This window comes from Perna viridis, chromosome 2 (genome assembly GCF_037379345.1).
Source record: "Perna viridis isolate PV_CMFRI_1.1 ecotype Kerala chromosome 2, ASM3737934v1, whole genome shotgun sequence".
NCBI lineage: Eukaryota > Metazoa > Mollusca > Bivalvia > Mytilida > Mytilidae > Perna > Perna viridis.
Genome location: NC_142446.1, coordinates 43,468,261 through 43,486,487, shown reverse-complemented (window position 1 = coordinate 43,486,487; position 18,227 = coordinate 43,468,261). Strand labels below are relative to the sequence as shown.

Below are 18,227 nucleotides of genomic sequence, written 5' to 3'. Positions count from 1 at the left end.
TTCCCCAGTAGACATTAATATTTATTCAATTTTATTTTGTCCCCAAAAGTAACCATCAGCTGTATACATATATTTTATTAGTTTATTTTGTGCCTCAATTGCTGACTCTAATTGTTTTTTTTTTAATTTATCTAGATACTATATGCTACTAATTGGTATAACAAATCAAATCGAAATTTAAGGAGGACCAGTCCTATACACACATAACTTGACGAAGCAATGATATATTTTACATGGCTGAAAAGAAAATTCAAAAAATAAGAGGAAGCAACTTTATCACTGGACAATGTCTATCAAATTAGAAATGTAAACTAAAAACTGGGAATTTTTTATTCTACTCTACAATGCAGACTAGTTGAATTCCTAGACGTTTAAAGTAGATACCTTCAATACTATGTATGTACAAATAAAGTAACAGCTTTGTTATCTTCCATATAGGTGTTGATACACTTAAGAAGAGAGAGTTAAGTAAACGCTTCAACAATGACTTTGGATGAGCCTTTTCTAGTATATTTGATAACATTATTTTAGTATTGAAAACCTACTACAGTTAAATGTTAACACTACCAATACATCTGAAGTATTCGTCAAGTGATCTACTTTAATGTAATAACCTCTTTATTTATTTATCATCAATATTAAATCTCTATCATGTTAAATAAGTTCAGTGGACAAATCGTCTTACGCTAATTAGCTCTTAGTTGAAGGGACAAATTTATGCTAAAAGAGTGTTTCTCGTATATAATTATTTTGAATGAGAACAAAGTGCATTTTGGTTTTTATTTTTGTCTCTTATTGATCAGTTTGTATAATAAATCTGTTGAAGCTAAAAACGATTTTTATTCGTTTTATAGAAAGGCAAACCACGCCTTTGAGCAAATAATTAAATCTTAGTGGGCGTGACAAATTCAGAATCAAACCTCAACATTTTCTGGGTAGATTTAACCGTTCTAGTCATTTTCGATAAAATTAATACACGCCCTCTTCGACTACGGGACATTTAGCATTAAAATAACACGGTTAAAGTGACAGTTTTAAACATGCTGCTCGCATGTCTCATAACTTGAATGAGAAGCTAACCCGAGAGGCAATCTACCTTCGGTGAAGTGCCCAGTTTGCGTTTCAAGTGATCGCAATTTTACTAAGCATAAAATCAATTTTTACACTTAAATGGAGGTCCAGTTGGAAGGAATGAATGGTGCAAAACATAGCAGTAGTTTTTCAGTTAAGGATATTTTAGACTTACCAAAAGGGAAAAATAGTTGTAGCCCAGTCGACTCTGAAACTCCGACGGTAAATAGTAACGTTTTAGCCTCCATACCGTCTGTACCTGATGTCAGTGATCTACCGGGAGTAAACGGGTACTACGATAATGAAAATCCTTACAGTAGGTGGCTACAGACGAACGAAAGTATTCCATACTCAAGTAAGTACAACCAGCAGCATTTATCTAATGTACCATAGTTTCGTAATTAGTTTCAGACCTGTAACTCTTAATCAATATTTATTACAACCATTGCGGTCATATATGCGGCACTGGTTGAAACAATGACCACAAGGTAAAATAGGTAAAATGATTTTTGAAATAGAAAAAATATGACCAAAAAATTGTTTCAAGCTGATTACAAAATTTCAGTATGTGTATTCATGCGGTTTTTTGTTTGTTTGTTTGTTTGTTTGTTTTTTTTTTGTATATTTGGGGTTTTTTTGTGTGTGTTATTTTAGCAATTTTTAAGCCCTACAATCTTGGTCAGTTAAAGTTTTTAATATTGTTTGGCAAATCTTTTTTGTCTTTCTAATAAAATACTGTGTCATATAATGTATTCCACTACGTGTTTCAAGAAATGATAAGTATTTATAAAATGCAATATAAGTTTCTTCTATACAAGCATTCTTAAAACACACACACACACACACATATATATATAATACTTGTATTCAAGGGAAATGTAAACGCATCTGAAACAAATGCTAAAAATGTAAATATACATCACTAGAGGTTTTAGGAAAGTCTCAAAATATTGCTTTATTAGGTCAAGTGGCTGTGTTGACTAGATATAAATTTTCGCTTATCTTTATGATAATATCAAATTATATTTGCTTTTTATTATATACTACGTGGTGAGAGAATATGATATAAAGACAAAAGTGTTGTAACTCAAATCGTGACATCTCTGGTACAGAGGTTTTTCATTCCATGATACATTTATGTTTATCTCTATACGAGTTTTACCAGATTTTAAAATATTCAAGATGAAGTTGAATTTTCTTTGAAAAGTTCCTTCTTCATAGTGTAAAAACTTCCAGAGAGACTATCTTCTGGAATAATTTGCGCTCTTTCATCATGTCATAATTTAGATTTCTGTCTTATCTGTATTATTAATTGGTTTTTGATCGAAGTAGAACTTTTGTTTTCTTAAAAGATCAGCATTTATCATGAACACCACTTCTTAGATTTTGTATTGGATACTTTCGCCACCATTTAAAAAAAACTTAAATGAAAGCTTTTTTTTGTTTAACTGAACATTGTATAATACATTTTAAACCTTTTGAAAGTACCGCTAGAATTGAACTATTATTTTAGTTAAAAATATCCAAGTCCTTCAACAAAATATATTTGTTTGCTTCATTCAGTAAACATTGCCCGCGTATGCCAATTCATTTACTAATCATTCTTCTCATTAAGTGGGAGGTTTTCAGATTCAGAAACGCTTGCCGCTCATCGTTCTAATCTTTTAATGGATCTAACTTCAATTATTAAGATTTATTTTTATTTGAATTACACAATTATATCTCTTTAACGCTTTTATCGAGCAACTATTATCAGTAATTATCTAAAATTCAAACAAATTCGTCTTCGATGTTACGTACGTATAGTCCTAATGGTATTGGTATTTTGATAATCATTACATTGGATAATGAATTCATCACTTTCATGATAAGACGATAGTTTTATTAATACTAAGTATGAAACATGTATTTTAATTTTCATATTTTATATAATACAACGGTGTGCTGCCTTTTTTAAAATTAAGCTGTAAATATTAGTTGTACTTTTTTTAGATAATTAAAATATATACGGAAGTAAAAGCGAAACTGAATTACAAATGAATATTTTTTTAGTTTTCTGTCATTATTTCATATTGAAATGACCCCGCTTTTTATCGTGGATCGACGACAGTGACCGAACCATCCCATTGAATTTTAATGGTTAAAGTTCCTGTTAAGGTTTATTTACAAATACATTGTGCAAATATTTAGCCGATCGTTTTATTAGCCCATCTTTTGATAGCGGTAGTCTTATTAATATGGTCAAGAAATACGAAAAATAGGACGAAAGTTCTTAATTTCTGGAAGAGATGGAGATATCTTAAAACTAGACATGTCATTCATTGCTTCTCATTTGATATTTAGAAAATAAAATTCAGATATAGAGGAAATGATTTTGAAAATGAAAGAATTTAGAAAATATTGCGGTAAACTTTGTAAACAGTATCATTTTATGTATTTGCAATTATGTTCAGAAGAATAAAATTAAATCTTTCAAACATTGTAGAAACATAATTACATTGTGAGAGGTAGATTTTGTTTCTGTTGATAGTGTTTGTTGTTTTCTATATATATGGACTATTGTGGTTTTCCTAATTGCATTTGTGTCCTTTTCTAAATTCAAGAATAGATAGCATTTATCATATGATAATATTGTAGCAATCATAGTTTAAAATATTTATCTGAACATTAAAAATTAAAAAAATATATCAAATAAATGTTATATTCATAAAATATACAAGTTTTAAATCGAGGTATTTGAAAATTTTGTAGTCCCTGCTATGTACAATATGTTATCAATTTTATGAAAAATAAGTTAGTGAAATAGCCACATTAAAGAGAACAATATAGAACTACATACAAATAAATCGCACAAAAAAAGTGGAGCCCAAAATTTTCGGTCTTGCGCCTGCGACATGAGCAAATAGAAAAGAGAACGAACGTCAAATGCCTACCCAGACGAAAATAGTCAAATGACCTTTGGAGTCTTTTCGGTTTTTTTTTTTTTTTGGTTTTTTTTTTGTTTAATCTGTCCTCGTATCAACAGTCTTGCTATTTATCAATTTTAACAAAAATAAACAAAATCGAGTAACAAACACACACCATAGTGTTTTATATGAAGTTTTGTATTGGTTCCCTTGATTACTTTTTATAATATTTAAACTGTATTCACCAGGAAATCATTAATGACTTAATATCTAAATGAATAGTTCCAAGAAATTTCAATGGATTGAAACTAGGTTACATTGTGCATACATGTATTACTGAAATACAATATTTAAATGATAAAAAAACATGCTGAAACAATACGGCTGGGCTGAAATCAGTAATTATGACATTGTCAAAAGTTGCAAAACTACTCTTAACTCTAGATAATTGTGTATTTAATTCAAAAGAAATACTCCGATAACTATGTTTCTTATAAGAACATTTCAAATGATTGTAGACACCTAAATTGACTCCACTTCAGAGTTGCCTGCACTGTTTTAATTGGTCTTCCGGCACCTTAACAATTAAAAAATGCATTCGATTTTGTGTAAATGCTTATAATTGGCAACTTTTAAATTCTCTCTTGCGAAAATCCTTAATGATCGTTTTGAAATTCTGATTTCAAATTCAATTTATCAAATTATATTGTATTTTGACTTCTTGTATTGAAACACCTTGTCATGATTTGTGACCTTAGAGATACCATCATAAAGCAAAATATTGGTACATTTCCTGTATAAAACGATTTTGTCTGTTGTCCATGAATTGTTGCCACAGACAAATATTTTCCTAACAATTATTACCGCATACAATATGCAAACATACTTTAAGTTTATGACCACAGACAATTAAATATATTCGTCTGTCTGTACCAATTTTTAGAACTGTTAGTTTTTGGTTAAACTTTCACAATATGTTTCCTTCTCTAGTAGGTTTTGTTTTGTTTTTTTGTTTTTTTTGTTTTTTTTTTCTTAAATCAAGATTTTACTTTGTCTTTGTTAGAAGCAAAAATATAATGATATAACTGATTGTTTCATTTCTAAATATATACTTTTGAAATAAATAGTAAACGAAACAAAACAAAAATAGTTTTCTGTTTAAAACAATCTAAGGGGAATTATCATTTTTAATTTGGTCGGAATTGTATATAAGTACATGTCAGTTTACAGGAAAGGTTAAGACTATTAGGTTAGAGATTGTCGTTTGATTCAAGAAGTTATTGTTCTAATACGAATTCAATTACAAAATCCGGGTCTTGTACAATGTCAATTGTTTGGCATGATTCAAAAATTGATTTGCTTATAATTTTGTTGAAATAATAATTGAATAAAAATGTTTATACTACTTTTATTCAAACAATACTGAGTATGAAATATGAAGTGACCCTCTCTAGCATAATGAAGTTTAATCTAAGGTCAATCTTTAGAAACCTAAGCAGTAATTATTAAACTGACAAAAAAAAACAAAATAACCTTTTCCAAACTTTTTTTGGCAATCAGGACGCTCACTTTGTTTGTCTATTTTCCATGTCTGGTCTTTGTCTCTGGATTACATTCTTTTGACTTCTGCTAAAATCTTGGTTCACTTGGTTACTCTTTCTTTTGGAAATACATTCTTCCAGGTTATTTGACTTCATTGAAATATGCAAGAAAAAATGTACAAGTATAACTTTATTTTAGCCCTAATCCGAACATTCCAGTCGTTATACTGCGTTCCTTTGGTACACTCCAAAGTAATAAAGGGGTTGAATTGTCAGGGTTTGTTTTGTCCATTTATAACACCCAATTTCTGTTATCATTTATTTGATTTCCTGTAAAAGATACTAATGCATTAGTATTTAATAATAAGGCATATTTATTGTTTGATCTTTTTTTTTTCAGAAATTAAATTTCATTATTTAAAGACCCTGACAATGAAAACAATTATGCCTTTATGGGTTAGGGATAAGGTACTATTCTTGTGAAAAAATCGCGTAGATCCGTAACTAAGTTTGATAGTTGTGGAACGAAGTAAAAAAATAGAGCTCCTCAATGGAAAAAAATGCATTTGATTATGCCGTTGACTTGAAAATAAGAGATAAATATTGGCGGATGAGGACATATTCAACCACAACTTCACCTATTGCAACTGGAGCAAGGTACTTCAAATTTTATGTCTAGTGTGGAGACGTGAATTAAAGTATCGAATGGTGTATAGTTATCATTCATGTCAACTGCAATATATGATATTGCATGAACTTGTTAAAATGAGTTAACATGTTTCAGTAATTGTGATAAACAAAATTTCTGAAGAATGCTACAACTCTATGTGTGTTCGTAAACGTACATATAAAAATAACTAATAATAATAAATAATAAATAAAATAACATGCCTAGTTTCAAAATGTTGCCTCTTTTAAGTCTATATTGAGTTCAATTGTCCCATCTATACTCGTTGATCAAAATGAAACAAATTTGTCCGCAAATTAAATTATGAAAAGTAAGGAATTTTTATTTTTGTTCGTTTGTTTGTTTGGTAGGTTGATATTTTGTGTTGTAATTTTTTTTTTTTTTTTTTGGTCGTTTTAATGATTTATTATCGATAAAGCATTGACAGTACATGGTTTGAGTCACTGCATTTGGCTAGCAAGGTGATATATAAGTATTCATATTTTTAATTTTTCAGATAAGCAATTACATTTCTCATCACACGATACGCTTATAAGGCAACTTTCTTCAACCATTGTCATCAAAAGTATAATATGTAATGGCTTACGATTGAGCTTATTATATAAGTGACTTAATTAACAATGTCAACCTATTACCCTATTCACCAATTCTCATCGTCCATTTTTATATTCAGTGCGGAACTAACGATAAATTAATTCCAGAATGTGAACTGCAAATGTTTTTTTTTGTAATACGTATATTTTAAATACAGCATAAAGTATACCGTTTCAAACAGAACACTACATTGACAAGAACAATCTTCGTTTCAACAATAATCAGGGTAATATTATGTATGTTTTTTTGTTATTTTTGTCTAAAATTGTCAGTGAAAGAGAAATGAGATTTCCCCGAGTACTTTTCTAATTAGAGGATAACACATTGCACTGAGTCCCTACGATGCTATCCTTTGATCTTTTGTCTTTCTTTAACTAACATGGTGTGTCTCGTTTCATTTTTTATGTTAGCAAATTTTGAAAAAAAAATGAAAGATAATTTGTGTGTTCTTCCCATGAAACTTTCATGTATTTGTTCCTTTAATCCAGTTTGATATTGCCGCCCTTCATATTATTATCTCTACAAAATTGAATAAAAACCTTACGGTTTTCTTCAGACTTAGTCAACTAGCGCATTTAAATACATCCGTTTAAGTGCAGAACAATACATCGTGTGCAGTCTCAAGTGTAAAAATCTCATAATTAAATGTTACATCTACTAAATATGGGTTATTCTTACCATCCTTAACAGAGTATTGAAATTTTATATGATGGGTTCATGTAAGGGTCATACCAGTCTGCAAAAAGGGGTCTTGATAAATATGGTCATTTATTGATAAAAATGAACATTTATCGAAACCGAATAGCTCACAAATAACTAGAAAAAATATTGGTAATTCTTAATTTATAAAGTGCTAGGAACACAGGCTACGTTTAGATTTAAAATCGTCGCCAAATAATAATGAAGATATATCTAAATTATTTTAAGTTAGTTTTTTTGCCGATTATAGAATGTTTGAAGTTTTTATTATTTATATACGCAGTCACTCACAGTAGATAAAGATGAGGATTTCTTCAGTCTTGCCTTTTTACTTTTCTAGGTAACGGTAATTAGAATAGAATTTTCTTTGAAAGCCCAATTCACATTCAGATTTCAACATTTCTACAAAATATTGATAAATACGAACCATTATTCTTCCACGTTAACAGGTCAGTTGATCTTTAACATCAATGTTACCTCGCTTCCAATATCCTGTGGAAACCAACAAGATAAATCAAATAAAAGAACTTATGCACGTTCTGTATGAGAAATATTTCTCTCTAAGGTTAAATAGGTACAAGCCATTGCAATTCTAATGATATCGATAAAATATAAAAGTGGGAATTTTACACCATTTAGCTTTTAAATATTGTTGATAATCAATTTCATATTTGATAAAATCCAGATTGTGTGGTCCTATTATTACAAAATTGATTTGATTTAGTGTATAATCACCAATCGTTTTCGTTTAGTTTTGATCACTTTAAATTTATTTTCTATTCAGTACGAGAAATAGGAAGGTGTGGATTTAAAGTATATTCGAATTTACTTCATTTCACCTTTTGTTGTTGAAAACTATTCTTGTCGGTGAGGTTATAACAAATGAAGAAAAAAATGATATATAAAAGCATCAGATATTTAAGCGTACCAGGTTTTGAATAATGTTTAATATTTTCTGCCAGGATTACGTCAAGTTAAACTCTTTCTCTAAGATAGATAACGATATTTCAAAAGACAACTAATTCCCTTGGAGCAAAGAAAATGATGAAAAAATACAAATTAATAGGAAATTTTTGTTAATCGTAAATTAATGATAATATCTTACTAATATATCTGTTTCTTTAGTAATACTTTAATCAACCCTATGTTTTCTTTATGTAGCAAAATATCTTAGACTTGTTTTTGATTTTGTCAGAAACAAAATTCAAGTCAAATTTTAACGAGTTACTTCAAACAGGTCACGAAAACGAGAGCACCAACCCACAAAGTCATTTTTGTGGTTTTTACATGTGTATGTACTTTGATAGCCGGACAAAAGTTTTAAAATTGCCTTCCGATAAATTACATAACGATTTACATTGAGGAGAAGGCTTGGGAAGTATTTGTATAGGATACTTTCCCCAGGTGTTCAAAGGGCGTTTGAAAAAAATTAAAAAGATGTTTTCATCAAGTTTGCCAATATAGTTTCATCAAGATTGTTCCCTAAATAATCCGTATCAATACCCATTATGTTAGGATGATGAATTCCAGCCAAGATTTGTTACTGTGTGTAAACGGTTTTAATTAGATTGTAGTGATGCTTTTCTGATTGAAGGCGTCTATTAAGTGATTTCTCCTTTTCAGATGTTTCGCACCTGAACTCCCCTCCCGGCGATTCAAGCCATTCCAGCGACATTTCAACTACGGAAAGTCATTCTGGTGTTAATAATAGCCACACATCGGTAAAATCGGAAGGGGATGAGGACGACAATTGTGAAAAAAGTAGTGAAAACAGTATCAATAGTGGAGAGTCTCAAAAGAAGCGGAAACGACGTGTGTTGTTCTCAAAAGCACAGACTTATGAACTGGAGCGCCGATTTCGACAACAAAGGTACTTATCTGCTCCCGAGCGAGAACATTTAGCAAGTATTATCAGACTTACGCCAGTGCAAGTGAAAATATGGTTTCAGAACCATCGTTACAAATTAAAACGATCTCGACAGGAAAAGGGTTTAGATTTAAATCCATTGCCCTCTCCACGTCGTGTTGCCGTCCCTGTGCTTGTACGCGATGGCAAGCCATGTCAACCAAGCATGGCAAATTCTATTGTGAAATCACCTGAACAATTAGGAATGCAACAGAACTTAAGCTCAGCGATGAACCATCAACAGTTACAAAGCATGAATATGGGTTCTATGGGTTCACTTTCTGGTATGAACAATTCAATGGGTGGCATGAACTCATCCTCTATTCCTTCTTCTATGAACAATATGAACATGAGTTGTTCTTATAATTCTGTAGGATCAATGAACTCCATGAACCTCAATATGAACATGAACCATAATATGAACGTATTACCTAGTTACACACATCCTCTCATGCAACCTCAAACACGGTGGTGGTAGCATTAAGTGTTTGATCAGAACAGTTTATTCCATCCAAAATCCCAGCATTCCATGCGAGGCAATAATGTGTAGATTACAAATAATATTCATGTTTTAGTTCTATTCTGAAAGTAGAACCAAATTAAAAGTGCTTTATATAACAGATTACTGACTGTGCTATTTACATATCAACTTAACCCCTATCTTGATAAAGAAAGAGACTATTTTCTTGAATCATCTCTATCTATACATTGTTGTTTATTTTTTTTTCTTAAAACCACAGTTTTCTCATCATACATAACATAAAGATAGACACTTATATTGACTCAAAAAGTGCTTTTAGATTGTTTTTTTTTAGAATGATATTTATTTATAACGAGAATGGGATGTAGACCCAGTAAAGAACACTGATCTCTTTCATATAAACTATCTTAAGCGTAAAATAGTCGTAATTTATGACGTCATAACATACGACTAATTTTACACTTAATTATAAGGTTTTTTTGTGAAATCGACCACAGATTGTTACTTATGTCATATGACCACAATATCTTTCGTTTTTGTATGAATCTTTAGATCTGTTAGGGTGTCAATTAAAATTTACCACTAGAATCAATCATTTCGGTTACGAGCAATATTGACTTATTGGTCAGTTTCTCACTTTAATCTAAAGGATGACATCGAGTGTCATCCTAATTCATTTTTTGTCTTGTACTACTAGCAATATTTATTTTATGCAATATTATGTACACTTTGTGTTTATATTTTTTCCATATGTGCTGTTTGGTCTGAACTCTGTACTATGTTTCTTGAACTGAAGTGTTTTTGTTGAGGTATAATATAAAACAATAAAATAAGTCAACAATTTTATACCTTGTTCTGTTTTACGGTTTGTGGACAAACCTCATTTTTGTGAAAATTTCTAATTGAACCACGATTGTCAAAAATCAATTCAGGTGCACAACATCTTCCGATGTAAAGGGGGTTCCTTGTCATTTAAAATGGTATCAAACTTTTTTAAAACTGGTTTTAAGTTCAGCAAACTGCATGAATTTTGAAATCATTGTCATAGTGATATGACTGTTAATTTTGTAATTTCAGATATGGCATTACATTACAACCGATGGCGATTACTCTGATTTTGTTATTATCTGTTTTGCTTTTGCTTTTTTTTCTTCTTTTTTTTCTGTTATTTTTGTTATTTTTTTGGGAGTGTATGTTTGTTTTTGTTTTCAGTTTTTTAATTTTTGAATTGTGGAGTCCGGAATGTTTAGTACTTTAGGTTTTTATTCTAGTATTTATTCTTTGTCCTTCTTGGTTTCTTGGTTTCTTGACTTTTTTTACCACTATGCCCGTTATTTCTATCAGTAGAGAAGGAGAATGTTCATCACAACACAAATTAAACTGAGCTTTTAAACATAATCGCAATCATTAATCCCCGAATTACAATTAATTGTGCATTATGATAAACGCAGATAAATGTATCAATTCGGTGTTAAAATAGGTTGCATAGTCTACTGATATCTCTCCGCACACTGTGTAAGTGAATGTGTGAACTATAAAATTGAATGATTAACTCAACGATTCAGTTCAAATAAAGTACTCGGGTGTGAAAATCTGATAGTTGCTACCTTGTCAAATGCTCTCTAAGTTTTCTTGTTCTATACGCAAGAACCAACCACAGCTAATCATCGGAAATTTTCCATTAAAAAACTTAAACTATCCCTTTCCCTTGGACCATGAATGATAAATCCTTATATCAAGTTCTTGATATTAGGACTTTATGTTTTACAGTGAGGATTTTTCTTTCATCTATTTTGCATTAAACTGATCACTGACATAAAAGAAGGTAATTCACCACATCGACAGATTTATTGGAACGAGATAAATATTCGATGTTTTATTTCATCAATAAGCATTACGTGTCTTTCTGATATTTTTATCAAAGATCGTGATACGTTTCATTTGTTTTAGGTATAATTCAATCACGTGATTTTTAAAATATCCTGAATGACAATTAAAGTTGTCTCGTTCTGAAAACTGTGATGCAAGTTTTTACCAGGTGTCGATTTTTAAACGAAGATATAAGATTGATATTCTCCTTACAAATAACACTGTTTGCTAAATAAAAGAGTCAAAAAGTAACAAATACTATCAAGCCTGTACTAAGTAACTCTTCAAAATTACTCACTTCCATAAAGTGTCATGAAGTAACAAAAAAAATTATGTCCGATACAAATTCAGTTAACTCTGCTCATGACAACTTTTCAAGTCGGTGTTTTGGGGGTTAATTTATGATTTGAACGGTACTTCAATGAAGCTTATTTATACTTTGCCCTTTTGTCCATTCATATGTCTATGACTTTTAGAGGGTCTCTTTGAACATGTTTAAATGTGTATCATTTCTAAAACTATTGAACTTTTTTTTTCAAACCATCACGATATGTTCTTGTTGTAAATGAACTTAATCAATGTGTTTTGATTGGCTACCGTTGTATTTTTTGGAACCCGTTCAACTGAACGCTTCTGTCCTTCCAGTTTACAGATTTGTTATTGCTAGCGTTTATGCCTCAATTACAACGATAAAGAATTCATTCGATGGGGAAAATTAAGTAATAACTAAACTCATTACCAATTGCCGAAGTTAGTTTTAGGTAATTCCGGGTTAATTATACATTTTCGGCGGAAAAGTGTTGACACTCTTAATCAATTACACATTAACAACGTTAATAACTTGGACAATATGTCTATATAATGAAGGGACTGGTTAATGCGCTCATCTTCGATACGTTATAGTGACACAATCGGTGTCGGTGTTAATGAAATTCTCCAGATTCGATTAAAGTGCCCAAAAGCAATGTTTTGGAAATCGGTATTTAATAAAGAGCTTTCATTTGTAATGCCCATCGTTATCTTTGTGAAATGTTTGCGAGGACAGGTGTGTGAAATATAATTCATCTGTTTACCGACAAAAATTCATTGTTATGCCATATTTGGTTGAAAATCGGAAATTGATTACTATGTGTATGTACAACAGATCCAAATAACTTTAATTTATTTTTAAGCAAGAAGTTTCACGTTTGAGTTGACAGCGAAATTACACGGTCTCCGTTATATTTGTATTACTATGTCTATCCTGACACAGCTATTTATCATAAGTGGCAATTAATTACTTCAATTTTTATGTATTTTACCATATGGTGCAAGCTCCCGTTTGACAATTATCATAGGATTATTGCGCATTTCTTTAATATCAAAAGTTGTACTATTTACATTAAAATGTAGAATTCTTGACTTATTCGATATTTCTATCGTTTTTCTTGTATGTATGTTTATCTTACATGCAACCGTATAAGCCTCTGGAAATATTGTATGCAATATTAAACAAGCACTTTCTAATATTACAACAAATCCGTCTCAAGAAAAGAAGTTTTCCAATTCAATATTCAATTGTACGAGAAATTTTGCAATAATTCAGATGTTTGTTTTTATTTCTATAGAATGCGATAGTAGTAAGTTAATTCTAGCAAATGGAAATGACTTCCGGAAACTAGGTGTAACACGAAAGTACTAAGATTCAGATATCTTATTAACTTAATTTCGTTAAATTAACCTTATATAGCTAACCAATTGCTTGCACTTGATTGTATTTTTTGTATTATTATATTTTTGTCTATGTTTATTTTTTTCTCATAAATAAAACACTCTCCCTTATATGGTGATTTATATATGCTCTTCCATTTTAGAAAAATGCTAAAATACGTCCTGATTGAAAAGATTATTTACTTATATTTGCAAACCATTGGGGTCTTTTTTTCTGTCTGTTCTAAGGGGTTTCCTTCAGTATTGATAAGGTGCCACTCTCTAGAAAAGAAAATAAAGGAATGTGTGATCAAAATCCTAAAAGGAACGAATAAGAAAAACATCAGTAGTACATTTCAGAATTTTACTTTACGTGGAAATTAACTTTAAGGGAAACTGTTTATAGCAGCATTCAAGAAGCAAAATAAAAATAATTTTAAAAACTAATATTAACAAATAGTTTTTCATGGACTTGATCGAACACTTGGATCATGGAACGTTTTTATAAGTTTCCTTAGTATAAGTACAGTACAGTACCGCGTTTTGATAGATTACCCCTATCATCACTCCGGAAATAATACGTATGCATTCTGTATACATTTTGGTTATGTAAAAAAAATTCGGCTTGTTTCAGAGAAATGAAAAAAAAATTACAGAGACCAAGGAAAATAATGCGTCTGAGCCCCGTTCTGATAATTGACCCATGGATTCTGTATATTTTACATTATTATTATAGAAAACGAAGCTCTCTTATACGAATCGAAAATGGTTTGGAACGAACCCAAACTTTAGGAATAGGGTAGTGTTAGTGGCTGAGTAATATTTAAAAGCTGAAATCCTATCGGTACTTTCAGCCAGTAACATTTTAATCCCTATCTCGACAATAACGCTACACTAGCAGCATCTGCTATTCGAGTCATACTCATTATTCTGCAGAAAAGCCTCTCAGAAAGTTCGGTAAAACGCTAACTGGAAGCCCGAGTACTATTTTCGTTCTACAAGCTTCCGTCGAGTATAACCCCTATTTTTTAGCGTTCCTAGGGTTCGCTTGTATTCTTGATCAGGAACCCAGATTAGGGAGTATGCAATTTTATCCGAATGTTAAACGACGTTTGATTCGAATAATGACCGAGAATTTCTAAAGACCAGTTTACAGTACTAAGAGATGGAGGAAACGACTGTCTGCCGCTGCATTGAGCTTAAATAGCAATAGTTATAAATGTCATATATCACCAAGTTATATCATAAAATACTTTACTTTTATGAATGTTTGTAACAGATGGAACGAAGAAATAAACGTTATTGGCAAACATAATAAAGTGATTAAATAAATAGTGTGTTATAAAAAAAAAATCGGTTCAAACATAGCTGGCGAGTTTACAAACACCTATATCTAACCAGGTTGTGAAGCGGTTACCTCTATCTTACCCACAGAGAGACATGTTATGTACATTACTAACATAATAAGCAAAATAAGAAAAGTTTAGATTTTCGGTTTAAGCATTTTTAAGTCAAACTTAGGTCAAATATTTACTTTAAAACTTAATTCGGTATTTGCATTTAGATAGAAAGATTTTGGTGATGGGAAAACTTTGCAAACGTATGATAAATGGTAAACAACGATTTATTTATCATTTGAAGTGTCTAAATCCCCACCTTCTAAACTATAAACTTCCTGATAATGGCTGATAGTCCACATGGCAAAAGACAACAAACTCGATCATGCCAATCCAAGTTAATATTTTCACATGTTACGTTAGAACAAAAGAACCGGGAACGAAAAGTACAAAAAGGACATACTTTCTAGGAAAAAAAAACTTCTTTTGACAGATAGCGCTGCTTATAAGCAACCTTAACTCAATTTTGTAGAGTCTGCCAGCATACATGCAAGTCCGTTTGGTATAAGTACCTGATTTGTGTTAATGTTTGACTCCAACGAATATGATACCAAATTTTTACTATCAAATCGTACCATGGAAGAGAAGAACTGGGTTTTGTTGAAAAAATAGGCTTTGTCGTGCTTGGTTTGGCTTTGATTTTGCGTATCAAAGTTTAAAAAAAATGGATAAAGTGTCTAAATCTCCATTAACCCACATTGTAAACACATTGATCATACCCTCATGGCAATGGAAAACTAAATGAATCATATATTTTCTACTTTAAAACCTTTGAATTAAACATAGAAAAATTAAGTGTCGACAGTTTTACTTCCTCGAATTTAAAATCCCCGACGAAACAATTTTAATTTTTATGAGGTCTTTTTGTTTCTGTTTTCGTTTCAGGCCCGTGGCACATCCAGCAGGGGTCAATTGTTTTAACCCGCCCCCCCCCCCCTTATTGAAATATTTTGTAAATTCTATTCAAAACTTTGACAAAATAAGAAAATACTAGCATTGAAACCCTTAAAAAATGTCTGGATCCGCGCCTCCAAGCTAACTATTTTTTTAATCATTAAATGGTATAATCAGTGAAGACAAAATGAGGGTATTCAATATCATATTCTGTCAAAGAGTTGCATTATAAAATCTCGAGATATAGGAAAAAACTGAAGTGTCGTTAAAGCTTAGTTTTTAAGATGTTTTAAATTTAGTGGAAATTTAAATGCTTGTTTCGTGTAAATCAAATAACGTTGTTGAAAAATGCATTTATAAGTGTTACTGGTTTATAACGGTCGTCTGCTGCTAATAATGGCGGCATGATCGTTCTAATGTCTCGACACTGATCATACTTGAGACATCTTCCATTCAAATCTGATCCGCAAATATTATTAAAAGTCACGAAAGCACCACTAGTTTGATTAGCGATACCATGTACGAACACTCTTTAAGAATCAATTGATTTCACTTCTCCCATATTGTTTAGCTTGTTCATAAATTAAGAGCCCGTTAATAGCATATGACTGTGTAAATATTTGAGAACAAGCTATCGCATTTATGTCAATTTCAAAATGGTGTCCTCCGTCTTCCGATCATTTATCAGAATATATATCGTCATGGTGATTTAGAGGTTAGCTTCCGGTTTTTCTTCGGTCTTAGAAGAATCAGGAGTTTTAAGTAATCGATTCATGAATCTTGCTTTATTACTCAAATACTATCCAATATTATCTATAACGATTATCATATAAAGATAAAGAGGTTTTTGTGCACTTAGTGAAATATTTGAAGACGAACCATTTAAAATAAAACATGTTTGATATAGACAACCTCTTTGTTGGGTTTGTCTGATTTGTTATTTATTTTGTCTGTTTGTCTATTTTTGTTCTCAAATGCCACTAGTATTTATACTATATGATAATGCTCAATTATTTTAAGTGGTTTGTAAGCTAAATGTTATTGTTTAAGCATTTATTCATACTTAATTATTTGAATATTATAGAATTTGTTTATTAAAACAAGGTTCCGAATGTTTTGGGGGTGTCACTTTTTGCGTCCGTCCTCCTGTTAATCTATAAATGACTAATCAATTTTTATCGAGAGGGGCTGGTCAAAATGTGTGACAGGTCAAGTCTTTATAATAAGGACTCAAGTCAACTGAAACATATTTTATTATTTATGGTGTTTTATTTCAGTCAAGGAGTAAAAATTATGAGGGAATTTCAGTTGTGTGTTCAAGTTTTCATACAATTGTTGCTTTACAGCGAGTTGTAGTCACGATCTCTTGTGTAATTATATTTATTTTCTCACAAATTTACTTATAATTGTTTTCTCCAAAATTTAAAAAAAAACGGAGTTTTATATATTCAAATACAGCAGTTTTGCATTTTTAATAGAAGCGTGGTTCTGTTTAACAACGAAACTCGAATTTAGAGAAGATGTGTCCTATATCATACTTCATGAAATGGTATATGGTTTCACATGATAGTGTTTACCTAGCTATTACCTGATACCAAAGTGATAAAATATGACATATTGTTTAAAGTTAGTATTTTAAAATATAATTCGAGGCAAATTTAACAAATGAAATAGCTTCAGTTTTATTGTGTGTATAAGCACCATCAAGTATTTTGTCAACCCCGATACAAATAATATGGTATACAATCCAATATAACACATTTATGTAAAAACAAACTAAATAATGATACAGCGACTTAAAGTATCACTCCATCAGAAGAGTTATAGACATTAAGAGACCCGTCCTTGGCCATTCTCAGGCAATTTAAGACAATTTTATCCATCATTTATATATTTTTATCCACTCTATTTACTATTTCACATTTTTTCTTCCAACACACTGCTTCTAAAGGTATAAAATTGCCAATTTGGTTGTAAAATGCCCCCTGAAAGATCCAGATTCCTAGTTACGGTAAGACAGTGTCGCTAGCGAGGTCCCGTCTCCCTCGTCGCGAGTCGTAAAATTGTCATTGGGATTTATGTTCCACTGTATATCTATACTATTGTAAACAAGACCATCCGCCCGTAATCATTTTATAGACGTGGTGATAGTAGTAAATTTCATTACTATGTATTGAATTCGATATCTCTCGTCAATAATCCATAATGTTCTTTCGTCATAAATTTTGAAGTGTTCGTATAAACTAGTTTGTCTACAGGACAATAGGTACTTACGGCGATAGTATAAATTCCATCTTTAATTTGTTGACATTTTTACATGACCATCCATTCTACTCATTAAATTTTGAACAGTCAAGTTTAAATGCTTTCTGAGTTTTTGCAATAGCATTGTGTTTTTATTTCTACGCTTCTTCAAGGTTGTCATGCCGCAGAGGTAATGGGACGATTTTCTTTTCAAAGTTCTGAAATTTTGCTTTTCCTGATTAAGTATA

The 18,227-nt window shown here is 30.9% G+C and overlaps 1 protein-coding gene across 1 annotated transcript; it reads left to right on the top strand.

Annotated features, from left to right (window-relative positions):
• The first annotated feature begins 976 nt into the window (after positions 1–976).
• LOC148625223 (homeobox protein Nkx-2.2a-like) lies at positions 977–10,732 on the top strand. Its single transcript, XM_088568603.1, has 2 exons — positions 977–1,426; positions 9,123–10,732. The coding sequence occupies exons 1-2, from the start codon at positions 1,171–1,173 to the stop codon at positions 9,881–9,883; spliced, it is 1,017 nt and encodes a 338-aa protein (XP_088424729.1). The 5' UTR covers positions 977–1,170; the 3' UTR covers positions 9,884–10,732.
• Positions 10,733–18,227: the final 7,495 nt, after the last annotated feature.

Coding starts and splice junctions, on each gene's coding strand:
- LOC148625223 (XM_088568603.1), top strand. CDS start 1,171: ATGGAGGTCCAGTTGGAAGGAATGAATGGTGCAAAACATAGCAGTAGT. Junction 1,427..9,122: donor CGAAAGTATTCCATACTCAA/GTAAGTACAACC, acceptor TCTCCTTTTCAG/ATGTTTCGCACCTGAACTCC.